At 35.6% G+C, this 19,782-nt stretch overlaps 1 protein-coding gene across 5 annotated transcripts in view; it reads right to left on the bottom strand.

Annotated features, from left to right (window-relative positions):
- Positions 1-1,021: 1,021 nt before the first annotated feature.
- The window catches only part of RNF38 (ring finger protein 38), a 123,321-nt gene continuing 104,560 nt past the window's right edge, over positions 1,022-19,782 (bottom strand). For all 5 annotated transcript variants that reach the window (XM_030884243.3, XM_030884246.3, XM_030884248.3 and 2 more), the window contains 8 exons: positions 16,767-16,934; positions 15,379-15,549; positions 13,199-13,360; positions 12,598-12,704; positions 11,138-11,222; positions 7,518-7,639; positions 5,866-5,965; positions 1,022-4,448 (listed from right to left, as the gene is read on the bottom strand). In XM_030884243.3, coding sequence (XP_030740103.2) covers positions 4,386-4,448; positions 5,866-5,965; positions 7,518-7,639; positions 11,138-11,222; positions 12,598-12,704; positions 13,199-13,360; positions 15,379-15,549; positions 16,767-16,934 — 978 coding nt within the window. In that variant the 3' untranslated portion in view covers positions 1,022-4,385. The remainder of the gene's footprint in view (positions 4,449-5,865; positions 5,966-7,517; positions 7,640-11,137; positions 11,223-12,597; positions 12,705-13,198; positions 13,361-15,378; positions 15,550-16,766; positions 16,935-19,782) is intronic.

Raw genomic sequence — 19,782 nt, 5'->3', positions numbered from 1 at the left:
TTATAGTCCTTTGGTCAAACCCAGCTGCACAGGCCTCGCTGCCTTATTGCAGGAAGGGGGATGGGAGAGAGTGCATAGGTACTGACTGGGCAGTAAATGCTTCTGCAGTAAGACAGTACAAGTTTTGAGTCATTCAAAGTCCAACACAAACACTCACTCTTTCAAGTATGCTGGGAAAATGAGGGAAACAATCAGGACTTAGTCCCTTTTCTGAATGCTTCTGTCAAGGGAGGACTGGAGCCAGGCTGAGGGTATCACCTTAAGCCAAAGGACTGCTTCCTGAAAGAGTGAGAATTGGGATCTATTAGCCTCATTTTTTTTTTGGTATTTTACTTCTACTTTCAGCATATATATAGACTGCTTTACTTTCTTCCTTTTTTAGTCAAAGGAAAGCAATTACACAAACATGTATGGAAAATGATAAGCAGAGGCTCCTCTTTCCATATTATATTGACAAGTCAGACATAGCTAATGTGAACAAATCTGCCCAATTATCTTTTTTTTTGGTTTCCATAGTTTATTTTTTTAAACATCTTTATTGGAGTATAATTGCTTTACAATGTGTGTTAGTTTCTGCTTTATAACAAAGTGAATCAGCTATACATATACATATATCCCTGTATCTCCTCCCTCTTGCATCTCCCCCAATTATCTTTTGTACTCTTATTTCCTACATCTTATAGTTGACATACACAGAAAGAAATCTAGCTGCCCACTTATGTAACCTTAATGTTCAATAAGCTTATACACCATGTGTATGCCTACACTCAAGCTATCTTCTTGGCCTTTGTAAAGATATAAATATGTACCATATGAGTTACAATGCAAGTTGCTTTTATGTTTCTAAGTTGTTTATACACAAACACAGAAACAAAAATCTGAATTACTGCCTAAAAGTTAAATCTGGCTGCTAGTAGCTCAAGAGCTCTATCTTCCTGTGAGAATCCCTCTCTACACCCCTCCCTCCAAACATACACAACCCCTACCCTTCCCTAACACAGTAACACCAAACACAACCGAATGTTTTAAGTGTACATCATACATTTATTACCAACAACCCTCTCAACTCCAAAATTGGGCACAGGGATTAAAAATAAAAATTCATTGCACTACTTAGTAAAGCATTACTAGTAACTTTCATAAAAAATGTACAAACTTTGTTAAAAATTTATCAAGCCTTCAAATGATTTGGTTACAGATATTTATAATACGTACATTTAAAACTATGTTAACTGATACAATGGAGTATGATTTGAGGAAATGACTCAGCAAATGATTCCAAAGATACACCCCTGTAAGCTTTCATAATCTGAAAGAAACAGCAAAATGAGGTAACCAAATGTACCAACAGGGGGAAAATAGCTTTCTAACAGGCCTAAAGATATCTGTGAAAAATATTCTCATAAGTGAGTTGGTAGATCTCTTTCAAAATGTTATAAGAGGCCCAAATATAAGAATCTTAACAAATCACATTTCAGAGAGTGTATAAAATCTAAATATGCTTTCACGTTTTCCAGATTTTGCTCAAAAAAATTCAGGACAGAAAATCCTAATGAGATCTTGATACCTGGAGGACTTGTTTTTTGTTTTGTTCTGTTTGGGGAAGAGGGGGAGCTAAAAACAAACAAACAAAGATGGTAATTCATGCATAGAAAAACAAAAAACACAGCAGAGTTAAGGTGGTAAAGCCAAAATTGTTTTAGGAGGAAAGAGGAAGAAGGCAACAAACCAACATCTGCCTGCTATCTGGTGTATCACCCAAGGTGTCAACAGCTGGGTATGAATCAACTGTTCTTTCTCTTCTGCTAGCCACAAAGTTGCTCACTGTGGCTAGTCTAGTCTAAGTTGGTTCAGAACACATGCACGTATGCTCCTAATATGCACTAACCACTTAATAAGCAAGTCTGCACACATCCTTAAGAGCCCCATGCAAAGAAGACATTCCCAAAGACAGATCAGTCACGAGAGTGCAACAATTCATTCAGGATTTTACCAAAATAGACCCTGCTGCCTCCTAAATTGCCAACAACCTCTCAAAATTTTAATGGAAAAGGGGTATTAAGAATTCGTCAGAGGGAGGGAGGAAAGAGCTACTTTTCCTAGTCATTAGTACAATGTGCCTTGTTAATTAGGTATCTATATAAATTAGAAAAAGTGCTTTACTTGCATGCTTCAATAAAATGAATACTGAGTGTAGTAGTGTTATGTTAGATCTGTACAGATATAAATTTTTTGCAGCTATATAAAAGTCTATGTATAAGATGGGCTTTTGCCATTTTAAACATGATTTCTTAATTAAAAAAAATAAAGATTAAACTATACGTGATTTGTAATGTAGCTGATTATTACGCCAATAATTTTGGTCTTTAACACACTTGATTCATCAGGAACAGGTGGAGGATATTCTAATGATTTAAAAGTAACGTGCATTTTACCACTGTTTAGATGTATTTCTGATGCACTGACAAATACAGGGGCAAACAGAAGGTACACAAAATCCTACTTGTATGACTAAATAGAGGCAACAGTGTCTGGAAAAGGGCAAAATTGTGCTTCTGTGTGAATTGACTTTACTGAACTCTAAGCTGTGATGAGCTTATAGAGTCTTCAAGGGAAGGCAAGTAGCACGGCAGTAACAAGTAGTTAACACTGAGTAGAAACGGACACAGAGCCAACTGAAAGCTGAGTGAGGCTGGCAGCAAGTCATTACAGTCCCGACTGGAGTTATGCAGCTTGTGCTACTGCAAACAGAGCAAGGACATCAACTGCAGGAAGAGGCAATGTTGAGCACACTAGAAGAATGAGAGAGGAATCCAAACATTGCTGGAAAAATGATTTTAAACAATCTGAATTATGCTCAATGAACCTGTTAAAAAAACCCACACAGCTATGTATTATTTTCAGATCAACTAAATGAAGGTCAATTCCTGTTTTACAGCATTATTTTTTATACAAAAATCAAATCTTCATTTATACTGCAAGTATTCTGGACACCTGTTAAATTAACCTTTTTCTCATTCAAACAAAAATTAAAAAGAAAAGCAATAAAACATCAAAGCACATCAGGTCTAAAGAACTTGAGCTGTCACAGCACTTGATCTATCCTGGGAATGAGGATTTCGATGAGAAGCACATTTACTGAGGGGAAAAGAACTAGACAACTTTCAGAACTGGAGCTTGGCAGGACAGAAATATAGTTTTCTGAAAACAATTTAGTTGCCTATGGGAGCTTGAACAAAGAACATATCAGAAGTCAAGCTGAGTTAACAGATTTTGTTCTGGTGGAAGTAGAGGAGGTGAGACTTCATGGGACCAGTGGTATTTCTTAGAAATATATTACTCAAATATCTTCAGAATAGACTACAAATCTAAACATTAAAAAAAAAAAACACAAGTACTTCCGGTAAGAAGCTTACTGGAAAGGTAAAGGGAAAACAAGAGAGTATCAACATTCAAATCATTGATTGAAATGCTAATATTGCTAATTGATGATGTATGATATTGCACCTTCTTTTTGGAAACAGCAAGTTGGAGATTTAAAAATTTCTTTTTCACAACAGAATGAAACTATCAGGTTCATGGAGTGAGAATCTGTTACACTTTTTTCCTTAAGTGACCCACGTGGGATCACCAACGAAGAGAAGGTGACAGCTGCCTGAAGCAAAGGAAGAAGGCTTTTCTCATTCCATTCATTGGGAGGGAAGGGGATGGAGTATTCAATGCTTATAATTGATGCACCCTTATCAATCAGTGTGCAACAGCAAACACAAGGGAAAAAACCAGTGTACAGTACTAGTGCTGTTTAAATAACACACCAGATTATACATTGCAGCATAATTAAAACTACACACACATTCTTGGTACATGCTGGTATACAGGATCTCATACACACTTGAGCTACCATGCCCTCACACAAGTAGTTTCACACATTCTCTCTCACACACACACAGATACATTTATCACCAACAGTCATACGCTGCATTCATTTCCACTCACAGTTTCTGAAGGCTCTATATAAGGTAGATTGCTATATCATCTGGAGCTACCACTTTTTATAAAAGCACATGCTAAAAGATCACGTCCACTGTAATCTTGCAGCAACACTCGGAATGATCACACGAAAACCAGGGAATGTTAGTGCACACACAAAATTAAGCTAAAGAAAAAGTCTTTGGAGTTCCAATCACACGGTTAGTATAACAATCCCATAATTGTGAAGACTAATTGTAAGCTTTTATAGTTGATTAAGTCACACAGTGCAAAGAAAGGTCCATTGACCCTTTTGGTAAAGGGAGGGCTGGAAGCCACACAGATTAAGTTCAATGGATAGTCCATATATACATGTGATAAGGAACACCCAAATTAAATTTGTGCTCTTAAGTTGGTCATTCTGAATCCCGATGCACTTCTGAAGCATCAGCTCGGCAGATTGGGCAAGTACGATTTGCCTGAAACACAGAAGAGAAAACTTGTTTGAATTTTGACTTATACGGTGAAACATATTAAAAGCAATAGAACTATTTTTACTTTCCACATAGTTTTTACATTCTTTGTTTCTTTAAGAAGGTACAAAGCAATCATTTAATCTTTCAAAATATACTCCACAAACCTCAAAAACAATAGCCTATGAATAATTTTTTAATAGGTCCGTTTCAACATACAGACAAAACTACCCATCACCAGTTTAGACAAATTTAATAACTGGCTTAAAACTCCATCTCAACAAATGGCACTACCATTGGCTGTGCTGCTAAAATCAGAAATATTAAGCAACACCTGCTCTCTTACGTTCTACGAAGCATTTTTCATCAAATACTCTCATTTTTACATTATGATAGCTCTCAAATCAAGTACTCTTCTTTTCATCCAACTTCTACTGTTTCTTCTCCATCTGGCCCAGAACATCCTTATTTCATCTGTCTCTCAGAAATTATCTCTATTCCATTCTCCAAACTGTGGCCGTGATCTTTCTAAAACATATCCTCTCACATGTTTTCAGGATCAAGTCCAAACTCCCGCACACTTCACAGTGACTTTGCAATAAGCTGGCTCCTGGTTTTACCTCTGAACCCCTCTCTTCTCTTGCCTCTCTCCCTCACACTCTAGCCATCAGCCACATGGAACCCGTGATTTTCTGGTCATTCTCTGTTCTCACATGTCAGGGCTATGCATATATAATAACCTCATTTTTCTAAAAAGTCTAGACTCTTTGCCTTCAGGATTCAGTTTGGACTAAACTGGGTACCCTTAATCTGTGCTCACACAGAGGACTGATTCTATTTTATTTTAACTCATCTGTCTTCCTCACCTACCGTGAAGTTATCTAAGCCAGTATTATCATCTCCTACTCAGAATAATCTAAAACAAACCATTAAGTTTACTAAATTATTTTACTTCATCACATTTTTATCCTACTATTATAAAAAATAGAAAATAAGAAGTCCCTGAAATAATTTCACCCTGGCATACTATTAGAATTTGTGTCTCTGGACTCCCCCCGACCCATATACACAAAGGAGAAAATGGTCAGAATTATGTAAAAGCACTAGAAGTTTACTTCTCATGTAAATCTCTGACAAAGAACCTCCAGTGAGGTCCCCTCTAAACTCTTAGAAGAAAGTTAGGACATATTGATTATCAAGGACAGAAAACCCATTTTCAGATTTTGCTCAATCACTCCCACACTGATGATTGTAGTTCATTTCTACTGGTCTTTCTCTTAATTTGCAGAAATCATACTGAAAGCTGTGTTTCAATTTTGTCTCCTTAATCACCCTCCACCAAACCATGGACTTACTCTACATGAAACTATGATGCATAAGAAAGAAAATGCGATGTCATTCTCTTCAGATGCCATCATTTTACCTTAAGCCATTTGTCGACACACTTGGCATGGAACTCGTGGTTACAGGGTAAAACTCTAAGTAGCTGCCTTGACTCAAAATCACACATGCATACTACACACCTAAAATAAAGCAAAAAGATTGTTTAACCATAAAACCAAGTGGGGTTTCTATTTTGTTACAACTATCGAAGCCTACAAAACCACTTACTGTCTCACTTATCAAAATATTTAAATTTTAAAACAAAATAATCTATCAATACCTCGAAAAAAGCATGATATTAAGAAATTTAGTAGGAGTGCTTTGCTTTACTGAGTGAGAGATCATCAAGAAAATTTCCGGCTTAACATCCAAGACAACCTTAATACTGAAGATACTATTATATTCAACAAATGGGGTTGGAACAGCTGGATACCCATATGCAAAAGAATGAAGTTGGACCCCTACCTCACACAATATACGAAAATTAACTAAAAAATGAAAAGCCTAAATGTAAAAGCTAAATACAATTAAACTTTTAGAAGGAAACACAGGAGTAAATCTTCATGACCTTGGAATAGGCAATGGTTTCTTAGAGATAGTATCAAAAGCACAAGAAACAACAACCAGAAAACACAGATAAACTGAACTTCATCCATTAAAAAAAAAAGTGCTTCTAAAGATGCCAATCTATAAAGTGAAAAGACAACTAACTCACAGAATGGAAGATATTTTTGAAAATCATAAATCTTATAAGGATTTATATGTATAATATGCAAATAACTTCTACAACTCAATAAAGACAACCCAATTAAAAAATGGACAAAGAATGTGAATACACATTTCTCTAAAGATACATAAATGGCCAATAAGTATAGTTAAAGAGCTCAACATCACTAGCCACCTGGGAAATGGAAATCAAATCAGTGAGATACCACTTCACTCCCACTAGGATGGCTAGAATCAAAAGACAGACAATAACAAGCGTTGGTGAGGATGTGGAGAAACTGAAAACTTCTATACACTGCTGGTGGGAATGTAAAATGGTATAGCCAATTAGGAATGAAGTAATACAGTAGGGGGCTGAGCCAGGGTTTAGAGGGTTGGGGAGAAATGGGGAGTGGTTACTAATAGATGAGGTTTCTATTGCGGGTGATGAAAATGGTGTAAACTTGATTGTGATGATGCAAATCAAATTCAGAGTTGCAAAATTCTATGAATATACTAAAACCCATTGGATTATACACTTTAAATGTGAATTGTATCTAGCACAGTTGCTATTAAAAAAGATACTATAATAAGGAGAATCTTCAGGTAAAACCCTCAAATTTTACAGGTATGAAACTTCAATCTAATATAATTCTAGTGTTTGAATTAAAAACCATAAGATTTCTAGGCCACCTAAAAATCCAGAACAGCACTGTCCAACAGAACTTTCTCAGGTGATAGAAATGTTCTACATCTACATCTCCTGATATAGCATCACTAGCTAGTGCAACTAAAAATTTTAACTTTTATTTTATTTAATTTAAATAGCCCCATGTGACTAGCAACTATCTTACTGGACAGCATAGGCCTAGAGTATGAAATAGTCACTACTTATCTTTATCAGGTTATCTTTGACTTCCAAGCTTTTATTCACAAAAGGTGGAAAACGAAATTTAACACAGAATGAGGTCAGGAAAATATACTTACAAAGTCTGTTCTGACTGGTGGTTGTTAGGATTGAACCGGTAAGAAGGAAGTTGTTCAATGTCTGCTTTAGTCAGTCCTCGAGGCTTGGCCTCTCCCAGTCGCTCTGCTAGGTTTAACAGGGCCTGCAGAGGGAAAGAGAGACATAGCTGCATTTTTCTTTAAATTTTATATTCCAATATATATATATTTTAAACTACCTTTATTATGGAAAAATTTTAAATACATACAGAAGTAGAGAAATAGTATAAAGAAACTACTTCCATATGCTCATTACCCAGGCTCAACGATTCACAGCTAATTTATTTCATCTTTTACTGTCCACTCCTAAACCCCAGATTATTTTGAAAGAAAACTAAAACATGGTATTTCATTGGTGAAATAGTTCTGTTTGTTATCTTTAAGACAGTCTGTCAACCTCAGCATTTTGGACATTTGGGGCTGGATAAAATTTTGTGGGACGTTTTTCTGTGCACTGTAGGATGTTTAGCAGTAACCCTGGCCTCTACAAAAATATCTCCAGATGTTGCTAAATAGCCTCTAAGGGATAAAATTGTCCCCAGGTTGAGAACCACCACCAATCTAAAAACTAAAACACTTTTTAAAAGAATATAACCACACTAACATCATTACACCCCCAGAATTAGTAATTCCTTAATGTCAAATACCTCTGATTGTTTCAATTATTTTCAAAACACTTTTTGAAATAGTTTGTTCAAATTAGGATCCAAATAAATCCATGTTACCACTGCTTGACATCTCAAGTATTTTTTTTTACTCTTTTATTTGTTAAAGAAACCAGGTTAATGGCCTATAGAAATTCGTAGTCTGAATTTTGCTGACTGAACCTCCCCATCCCTGACTCGTGTGGTTTAATAACGTGCCTTCCTTGTCCCCTGTACTTACTATAAATTGGAAGATTTTACTATTTCCATCGTAAGGCTCAGCACGTCTAGTTGTTATGTTAGTTAGCACTGATGGAACACTGCCTGTATCCATTAGTTCATTAAAGATGGCAAAACGGTAGTATTCTATCACTCTTTCTTCATTAGATGAAATACTTCTACACTGATCAGTTGCCTCATATTAAACTATACTCAGTAGTTTAATTTATATAAAATAGGCAGGATAAGGCCAGTGAGTTTTTCTTTTATTTTTTGAAGTATCACTTATGAATTCATGGATTTTAACACAGTTGATATGTTTCAACACATTGCAGCTATTATGCTTGATTTTACACTAGTACCTCCTTTCTCCCAGTTTTCAATGGCTCTAATTGCTTATTTGCTTTATCCTACAATCAGGCAGCCATGTGCATGCTGCTTCCCCTCTTTTTTATTTTTTTTAAGGCTGCCACAGGGTTAAGAGGATAGGTAACAAAGAAATAATGATGGACAATGAGAGGAATAAATTTAATTTCCCATAATATCAATAATCAATGCTGTGATAACTGTGTTTTAACATGATGCTGCTGCAACACTGCTTTTGGTGCAGCTTTATTTGGAGAATTGTGTCTTCTAAATAAATTGCTCCCCCTTCCCCATGCATGTCCCTAAGTAGATGGTAATTTGTTAAATTTAATTGATGCTGATTACAATTAGCTATAAAGTTTATGATAGAGGTGATATATCTTTTACACCTATATTTTATATTCTATAGGTCAAGTAATATAATTTATGACCATTATTTTAAACCCTTATTGGATGGAGAATGTAATGATAATTGAGCCCTCAACAAACCTACATGATCTGAAAGCAAGACAACTGAAGGCAGGACATGATTAGTATGTATTGTTTTATAAGACCTATGAGAGCAAAAAGGAGGGAGAGACTCACATAGACCTGGGAATGGGCTAGAAATGCCTTTCACAGAGGTAGCAGGTTTTTAACTGGTTCTTGAAAGATGGCCATGTGCAGGAAGGGGGAAAAGTTCTTAAGCAGAAGAATCAAGGGGAATAAAGGCACTGAAGCAAGGATGTATAGGGCAGACTCAAAAAGTGGTGAGTACTCTGGACTAGGGTGTGTTGTAGGCATGTATACTATGAGACAAAACCAGAAAAGTAAACAAGACTATTGACTGGATTAAAGTATGACTTTGCAGAAGATTAAACATAGTCAACCCAAAATACAATTTAGAAAGGGACTCCTGGGACTTCCCTAGCAGTCCAGTGGTTAAGACTCCACGCTTCCACTGCAGGGGCGCAGGTTTGATCCCTGGTCAGGGAACTAAGATCCTGCTGCCACATGGCGGGGCCAAAAGATAAAAATTAAAATTAAAAAAAAACAAGAAAGGGACTCCAATGCCAAACACAAAATATTTTTCTTATACTAGGATGGTATGTATCACTGTTTTTTCACTGATATGTATATGATTTAACAAAGAGCTGTCCTTTTCAGCAACATGACTTATGACTTAATTTTAATACAGAATGCCTAAAGGATAACCAACTCCTTTTCTTACTACTCTGTACAAAACTAGCATAAACAGTGTAGAAACAGGAAATTATTATAGCCCCTTTCTCAAGAAATCTGAGAATGCAATCCAAAGGACACTGCATTGTGACTGTATGCAGAAAGTAACATAATGGCATTTTAAAAATTACAAAAGGACATAGATAGCATTTGGCCTGATCTCTTCCACATGCAAAAAAAAAAGGTGCTGCAAGACTGTGTTTGCATATGTGTCTTTCCTCCCTGTTCCCAGGTTCAATTCACCTAAAAAAATGAACAAAAAAACCCTGTTCCAGTATTCATACTGCATAAATAGAGACTCATAAATAGAGTGAGGCTGGGGTAAGGCAGTACAAAAACAGTCACATAGTCACTCACATTCAACATTTCCAAATCCAAATGTGCCTTCCAACCCTTAACTGTCTGTCCTATTCCTAACCTCAAATAATATGACAATGTCAACACTGTCTATTTGCCCCATCATCTTTGAGTTTGCCTTCTGCACTAGCTATTGTAGTCCTTTTGCAAAGCATCTTCTCTTGCGACCTTCCCACTTATAACCCTGACACTACCACAAACCATTCAATGATCAAATCCTGTTGATTCCAGTGTTAAAATGTCTTTCAAGATGTACTCTTTTCTATTTGCAGTTCCCATAGTTCAGAACTGGCATGGTTTCAGAACATCCACTCATAATTCACCATTTTCTTTTACATTCTTTCACAGGAATTGTATGTAATTCTAATAGAGCACCAAAGTCTATTTTGTTATCATAACTGTGTGGTACATGCTGAAATATCTTTAAGGATGAACAGTATTTTTGACACATTTGTATCTTTTTTTTCTTTTTTTTTGTGATACGTAGGCCTCTCATTCCTGCAGCCTCTTCCGCCACGGAGCACAGGCTCCGGACATGCAGGCCCAGCGGCCATGGCTCACAGGTCCAGCCGCTCCGCGTCATGTGGGATCTTCCCGGACCGGGGCACGAACCCGTGTCCCTCGCATCGGCAGGCGGACCCCCAACCAACTGCACCACCAGGGAAGCCCACATCTGTATCTTGAAATATACAATGGATTTACCTAATAAATGTTTAATTACATCAATGAGTTGAGTAGCACAATATTTTTATGCGTACAAAATTCCCCAAATTAATTCACATTTCACCTACTAACCTCGTAATTTTCTACTTCTCCATCTTCCACATCCAATTCAAAGCTGAAAGTTGGGCCCACTGCAGGTGGCACTGGAAGCATTGATCTGCAATGAAAATAAGCAACACAAGCATTGATAATGCATTAATACATTATTTCAATGAACAGGATGAGAAGAACAAGGCCAGTGCTAAATGGATAAAGAATGGTCAGTGTTGATCAGTGACAACCTTTTAAAGAAACTGACTTCACTAGTAATAAACAATTAAAAACTGACATTAAAAAAATACCATTCACAACAGCATAAAAAAACATGAAACATTATGGATGAATTTAACTAAACATGTGCAAGACCTGTATAATATAAACTGTAAAAATACTGCTAGGATAAATTTTAAAAGATGAATAGAGAAATATACCATATAAGTAGCCCAGAAGACTCAATACTGTTAAAGATGTCAATTCTCTTCCAAAACTCACCTACAGATTTCATGTAATCCCTACCACAATGCCAACTTTTTAAAAGTAGAAACTGATTGCTGATTTTAAAATTTATATGGACATGAAAAAGACTTTAAATAAAATCAGTTTAAGAATGAAGTTGGGAGATTTATACCATCTGATTTTAAGACTTACAATAAAGCTACAATTATCAAAATAGTATGATACAGGCACATGGCCCTCTGGTATAAAGACAACATTCCCCAGCCTTCCTAGAAGGTAGTTACAGACATGAGACTAAATTCTGGCCAATGGGGCATAGGCAGGAGTCATACATGCAATTTCTAGGAAGTATCCTTGAGAGGAGGCAGGTAGGCAGAGAGATCCATCTTCATTTTTGCTAGCTGGAATGTGGATGTAATGGCTAGAGCCTGAGGAGTCATCTTATATCATGCAGAGGAAGCCATAAAATTCTGAAGATAGCAGAATCATTCCTCAGGGTTATGGAGCTAACAAACCATGTTTGAACTGCCTACTTCTAGACTTTATTACATGAGAAAGAAATAAAGAATTGTCATATTTAAGCTATGGGTGTTTCTGTTACAAACTTAATCCTAGAAGAGTATTTCTAAGGCACAAAAATACAACTTCTTTCTCCCTCTTCCTCTGAGAGAAGTAGCATCATCAAATGCTTGATAACCAAAAGAAGGTGGCAAGTGATGCCAGCCGTAAAAGAGGCAAAAAATTTAAACTTCTCTATCTTTTGATTCGTTAAACCTATCTTCTGGCTCACAAATTTCTCCCCCACGCCCCCCAACTTCTACCTTGTCCTTGCTCTTTCTTTCACCCATAAATGGTCCCCCCGACCCCAACCTCTTAACAATTGAAAGAGGGGGGGACCTCTTAATATTGTTAAATAAAAACAAATATCTAACACACTCTAAATTAAATATATACCACACAGAAATGTTCATAAAGGAAAGAGAATCTCAAGGATGTCAAAATTCAGAACTCATTAAAATAAAAAAGACAGAACTTACAACACATATGGCAGTAAGCTGGGATGATAAGGGGGAGGTGGTATTGGCTGCTGGGATCGATATCTACTACGTCCTGTGAGCCTCCGAGGCATAAATGGAGGGTAAGACTGTAGAGAAAAAAATGGTAAAACAATTTTAAATCATTCTACGTTCACAACTTTTTAAGCTGTCGAATAAAGTCTCTTCTTAAAAACCTAGGAAGTTTACTGTTCAAGTGGTATTTAGTATTTCTTAAATGTTAACACAGATGCGACAGCTTGTTTAAAACGTACACTTAAGTGTACTTCTAAATATAATTTTCCAACTGACTGCAAGAATACATTTAAAATTCTAAACATGTAGAGTTATACTGAAACAGAACTCGAGAGGCTTCCCTGGTTGTCCAGTGGTCAAGACTCCGCGCTCCCAATGCAGGGGGCCCGGGTTCCATCCCTTGTCAGGGAACTAGATCCCACATGCCACAACTAAAGATCCCGCATGCTGCAACTAAGACCTGGTGCAGCCAAATAAATAAATAAATATTAAAAAAAAGAAAAGAAAAGAAACAGAACTCAAAACAAGTAATCAAGTAATAAATTAATAACAATGAATGAAAACTTACTACTCCAAAGGAAACCTCCTGATGCAAAGGATCATGTGTTAAGAACTGCAAAGGAGCTGATGGAGGCAATGTTGGGGGATGGGCTGATGGCGGGTAAGTAAAACCTCCTACAGGAAGATGTTCTCCTAAGAGTTCCACTTCGTTTTCTATCCTTTGCAGAGGCTGAGGGGTGGGAAAAAGCAAACTAATATACTTCCAATATTTAAACAGATTGTGCTTTATAGTAACAAAAATCAAAAACCCCAAAATACATCTTTAAGGTCATGCATTTCTTGATGTTTACATCAATCTAAATTCATACATGTGGACATACAGCCTATAGTAAAATCTTACTGCCTTTAACTGAATTTCAGTAAGAAAATCTCTCAAACATGTTATTAAATATTTCTTTCACTATTTGAACGTTCTTTAAAAATGACAGAAGGAAAGACAAAAAGTCATGTAGTAAGCCAATTATATGAAAGTTAATATTACTTTTTTAGTCATGGCACACTGACCTACATCAGGTTTTCAGAAACAACCTTTAACAGATGAAATCAAACAGTACATATTGTAAATGAGAACTAAATAAGGCTAAATGGAATAGAACACAGCAGGCTGTACACTATAGTAGAAAGTTTACAGGCTTTGGCATTAGACAAACTCTTGGTACTGCAACTAATGAGCCATGTGGCTTATATATAAATTACTTATAATCTGAACCTCAATACTATCATCTACAGAACTGATATGTTCACAGCCTACTTAAAAAGTGTGTTGTGAACACTGAGACAATGCTCAAAAAGCACACAGTGCTATGCAAAACACATTTGCTACAGATTTGCTTATTCTGGATATTTCATATATATGGAATCATATACTATGTGGCCCTTGTATCTGGCTCCTTTCACTTAGCAGAATGTTTTCAAGGTTTATCCATCTTGTGTTTGTGTAGTTTGTGTATTAGTACTTCATTCCTTTTTATAGTTGAATAATAATCAACTGTAGATATGCCATGCTTTATCCATTCATCAGTTAATGGACTTTTGGACTGTTTCCACTTTTTGGCTATTAGGACATTTTGGGGATAATATTTTCATTTTGATTCTCTTGGGAACATACATTCTTAAATGTTAGTCTAACTTCTTTCCACAGTTAGAAAATGGCAACACAGTATTCAAATACAAGTAACTGCTAACACTTTACTTTGGAAGCTTATGCACGCTTGATAGAGGAAGTTTATGTATGCTTGTATGATGACTAAATTTAGTTTTAACCTTGAATTCCCAGGTACGGGAAAAGCTTCCTAAGGAACATCCTGGCATGAATCCTATCCTGATTCTAATAAAAGATTTTTTGGTAGGAATAACTTTAACTTTTCAGATTAGCCAGGTAACCTCACCTCTCACCTCTGCCTGAGACCGAGCATGGGGCATAAATCCTAAGTAAAGGATGGTCAGGCTCTGCTAGAGTAACCGTCAAGCTCCTTTCACAGGGCCAACCATTTCCACTCCAGTTCCACTCTAACCATTTCTATATGTTCTTTCCCCTATTCTCCCTTAATGCCTGATGGTTCAGATGGTTCAACTTGGCCTGTCCAAAAAAACAATGGGGTCTTCTTCCTGTGTCTTTCCTTCCACTGATACAGTGCTTACCTCTTCCAGCCCGGTGAAATAATATGCCTCTCAGCTACATTCCATCCCCAGGACAGAGTTAACTATATTAATAGACTATCTCATATACTTTTCATCAAAACACAGTAGAAAACCAGCCTTTGGAAAAAACAGTTGAGGTTCAAAGGATTAATTTACTTGCCTAAATGAATATAAATATTATTCTAACGAGTATAAATAATTCTATAATATTTTCATTTTCCATTTTAGAAACACATGAAAGGAAAAACCAGACTGTATTTTTTTTACATTTACTTCCCAAAGGACTGCAGATACGAAAGAATAAATTTGATTAGATAAGTGACATATAAAATAACTAGAAAAACTTAAGAAGCCAAGATAATTCTAGATAAATTATATCTATATATATTTGTATCAGTGGGGATTCCTTAATTCTTTTAAGAACCACAGAAGTGCCTAAGTTATAATTTTTAAATGGTAACAACTTACATCTACTGAATTAATCTGTCTTTTAGGTCTAAACATTCTGTGAAAGTTAAGGATATAAGTAAGAGTAGAGATACCTACCGATCGTGACTGCTGTGTTTGAAAAGGGACAAACTGGCCTGGAGGTGGCAAATGAGGAGGATGATGGGGAGAAAGGTGAGGAGGATGTAAAAGAAATGGATCGCTAGAAATAAGGGGTGGAAACGCAGCGTATGGTACTGGTAAGTGCTGAACTGAACATGCTTGAAGCATCTGTAAGAGAAACCATTATTTTTTGTTAAAAGTATTAGAATATATAATTAATTTTAAAAAACCTATACAGTGAGATTAAAATGTTACTGCCATATCCCTCCCAAAAATCATACCAAAACGTTTTAATAACCTATATTAACAATGAAATACTAGTGTATTTTGCATCTGTTAGTAAAATAATGGTAACTAGTAATTATTCTGGATCTTATATAGTTCTTATAAACCAGTCAAAACACGTACCTTTTACTTAAGCTTTTGTAACACCTATGAAATGGAGGGAAAGTGCTGCACAGAAGAGGAATCTCTTTCCACTTGGTTTAAAATACAGCAGATACTACTACTTTCCAAGAAGCTCTCCTTTTCAATCTTGTAGATTTTATTTCTAAGAGCCCAACTCACAACTAAATGCTTTATGGTCTCTCAATATTTTAGTCTGCTAATTTAGAACACTGGTTCTATAATCTATTACTGAGAAACCAAGCATGGGTAAATTAATCTGTTAAATTGGTGTTGGTATTTGTATGTATGTGTTTGTTTTAATCTCAAATTCAAACACGGATATTAGGATTATATTAAGATTTAGCAAAGTGATTTACTTTGAAGACATTATTGACCTTCGACAAGTCATTTAAATCCTCTGGTTTTCAGCAACCTCATTTTTGAAATAAGGAGGATAGACTGGGGGCTGGTAAAGGATAAAGCATAGCTTGTAAGAGGCAGAAAGAAGTGAGCGTGAACCCCTGTTTTCTCAAGCTAATTTTTCTTTATGATATTAAGCAAGTCATTTTCAGTTTCATCAGGCTTCCTATAGTGAGGAATAAGTAAGACCAAGTATTCAAAGTGCCTGTTAAAACCCAGTAAGTGCTGAGACTATTAATGTTGATCACTAAAGTCTCTGAGACTTTATTACTAACCAGTCCAATATCCTATGTTAAAACCCCAAGCCCAGTCTTTATCAAGGTTTAATTATAAAGTGCTGATATGTGAGGAACATGCTTTGACCTTCAAAGGATATTAAAATATGTGTAATTTAATTAATGTAAAAACGTTATCAAGTTTTAAAGCTAATTTTATTAAACTGTTACTGTACAGGTGCTATTGAAATTTCTGTTGCAATAAAATTGCCTTTTTTACTTGAAACTGAAAAGGTACAAGTCTCTCAGGTTTTGCTTATATAACACATTTAGCCACTCTAAAGAAGGACTGCACAGACTTACTGGAGGAGGCACACTACAGACAGGGAGGTGCTGTCCACTGAAAACCACAGAGCATCCTGGGACCTGTTGTGTACTGCAAGCAGGGATGTGCTGGCCTGTGCAGAGGGGAATCCCATGTGGTGCCACTGTTGTTACTGTGTAAGAAACAGGAACGGTGCCCTGATGGAGCTATTAGGAAAGAAAAACAGAACATTAGAAGTTTTAGCTGTTTGGATAAAACATCAACTATTAAAAATTAAGATCTGGGCATTTATTGATTCTCCTCTTCGCTGCACATATTTTCACAATGTACTACAGTTTCAACCAAAATATTCTTATCAAAAGAAAAGAAAGGTGACTGTTTCAAGAGTACTATATGATACCCAGTGACCTGGGTCTAAAGTCTTCCCTCAAAAAGACTTAAAAAGTCCAGGAGAATAATGAATTGCTATATTAACTCTTCTAGCCTGCTCTTAAGAGCAGAAAATTTTTCTAAAGAGGACATTTGGAAAAATGAAACATATCTTCTAATGACCTGGTGACATTCAACAGAAAAAAAAAACTTTGTTTAATTGCAACTAGTGAAACAATGTAAAGTATTGATAGCATTTTTAAAAAGTTAAATAATTTCCTTCTCTCCTGGCCAGTTTTATTCCCACCCTACCTATCTGGAAGAAATCAATATTAATAATGTGTTCTCCCACATCATTCTCCATGAGTATATAAACATATGCTAGCATGATTATCCATGAACTATTGTCATGTTTGGTTTTGTTCTTAACAGAAATGAGATATTACCCTGCAACTTACTTTTTTCAATTAATATTGTAGATATCTCTTCAAGGAAATTAAAAGCAATTCATTCTTTCTGACACTAACAAGATATTTCAAGTACACTCATCACTTTAACACAGTCCTATCATTTATATACTAGTGGACATTCAAGTTGTATTCACTCTTTTTACCAATTCAAATACAACCATAAAAAATGTCACTGAACATATATCCTTACATATTAGTTTCATTTATTTCATAGGGGTGACTGGGTAAAGGGGTGAATGTATTTTAAACTTTAGCAAAAGTCTGGATGGATTAAGTCACAATCCCAACAGTAACAATAGGACTCCCAGCATCTCCATTCCAGGTAGATGTATTTGCATTACAAGCATGCTTACCTACTAGAAGAATGGGGGAGGTGAAAAAAAACAATATCACAACCGGCTTGCTTTAAATTTGCATTTCTCTGATTAGAAAGGTTCAACATCTTTTAATATGTTTATTAACCATTACATATTTATGTAAATAATCTATAGCCTTTGCTCACTGCCCACTTTCTACAAGGTTGTCCATTAACATTATAGTTTGGCTTTCTAATTAGAGATACGTGGAACAAAAATATTTTCCCAGTTCATGTTTTATCTTCTGTTAAACCCTTTATTTAATGGTAAATAAACCCTCCCTTTTCCTCTAAACTGAAATACATCTTTTTTCCATCAATAACTTCCCAAACATACCTGGATCTATTTCCTGCCAAATTTGTGCTGTGTCAATTCTAGTATCTTACTAGAAAAGTTAGTAGCTAGTAAGACAAATTCTTCTCATTACCATACTTTCTTTTCATTTTATTTTTGGGCCATTTTCACACATTTATTCTTATGTAAATAACCTTAAGTAATTTTATCCAGTTTCAAAACCCACTGGAATCCTAATTTATATTAATTGTATTAAATGTTATTTTACAAAGGACATAATTTTATATTACAGCTTTTCATTGGAATACATGTCATTACATGTTCACTACTACAGTACTGTACCTTCAAGAAATTAGTTTTCTTCATAAAGATTATATTATTCTTATTAAATTTATTCCTCAAAATTCTTTTGTAAGTTTGTAGACTTTGTTATATTGCTGATAGATTATTTTTCTCTATTTCCATGTCAAACTGCCTTTTTTCTTCTTTCTTTTTCTTTTTTGGCCATACCACATGGCATGTGGGATCTTAGTCCCCCAACCAGGGATCAAACACTTGCCCCCTGCAGTGGAAGCTCAGAGTCTTAACCACTGGATAGCCAGGGAAGTCCCCACGTCAAATTGGTTAAGTGCTAGTAATGAGAAAAGTTACTAATTTTATGTTTCTCGAATCTAACAACGTTATCCAATTTTTTAATTCTAGTACTTTTAAAAATTACAATCTCCTTTTCTATGTATACAACTATATTTGCTAAGACTCAACACAATTATTACTCTTGTCTTTCTGCGTTACTAATGAAGAACCTTCAAAAATGATGCTCACAGGCACCTATCTTAGATCTGATTTTAATGGATATGTATACAAAATCTTTAATGTTCTGGATTCTACTCCCTTCTCAGAAATAGTATTGAGAATATTTTCTTCCAGACAGTGGCTTGCTTTTTCACCTTTAAAATACTGGCTTTTGGATGAGCAGAAATTTTTTATTTTAATGAAATCCAGTATGTTGGTGTTTTACCAAGCAGCTAGTACCTTCATATATCCTGTTTAAGAAATCTTTGCCTACCTTATGAAGACATCTCTTTTATTTTATTTTCTTTATCTTTCACATTTAAATCTAGAAACCAACTTTATTTTTGTGTACTATATGAAGTAGGAGCCAAGGTTCAAATTTATCCACATAGATATCCAGTTGTTTTCACACCATTACTGAAAAAGACCTTCCTTTCTCTCCTGGAATTCCCTTGGCATTTTTGCCAAAAATTAAGTGACCAAAATATATGTCTAAGTCTATTTCTCACAATGAACATAAGTTCTTTAATTTATCAACAGGTCTCCGTATAGTTAGTGCTTTTCCTATGTCTTAAAGAAAGCCTTCCCTACTTAAGGTCATGAAGCCATTCCCATTTTACTTTCTTAAAAGCTTATATTGCCATTAACATTTACGTCTTTAATCTACCTGGAACTGACATTTGTAGATGGTATGAGATAAAGGATCCAGTTTCATGTTTTCATTTGGATATCTAATTGTCCCAGCATCATTTATTAAAAATTCTGTCTTCTCC

This window comes from Globicephala melas, chromosome 6 (assembly GCF_963455315.2).
Source record: "Globicephala melas chromosome 6, mGloMel1.2, whole genome shotgun sequence".
Lineage (NCBI taxonomy): Eukaryota > Metazoa > Chordata > Mammalia > Artiodactyla > Delphinidae > Globicephala > Globicephala melas.
This window is presented reverse-complemented; position numbering and strand designations above follow the sequence as displayed.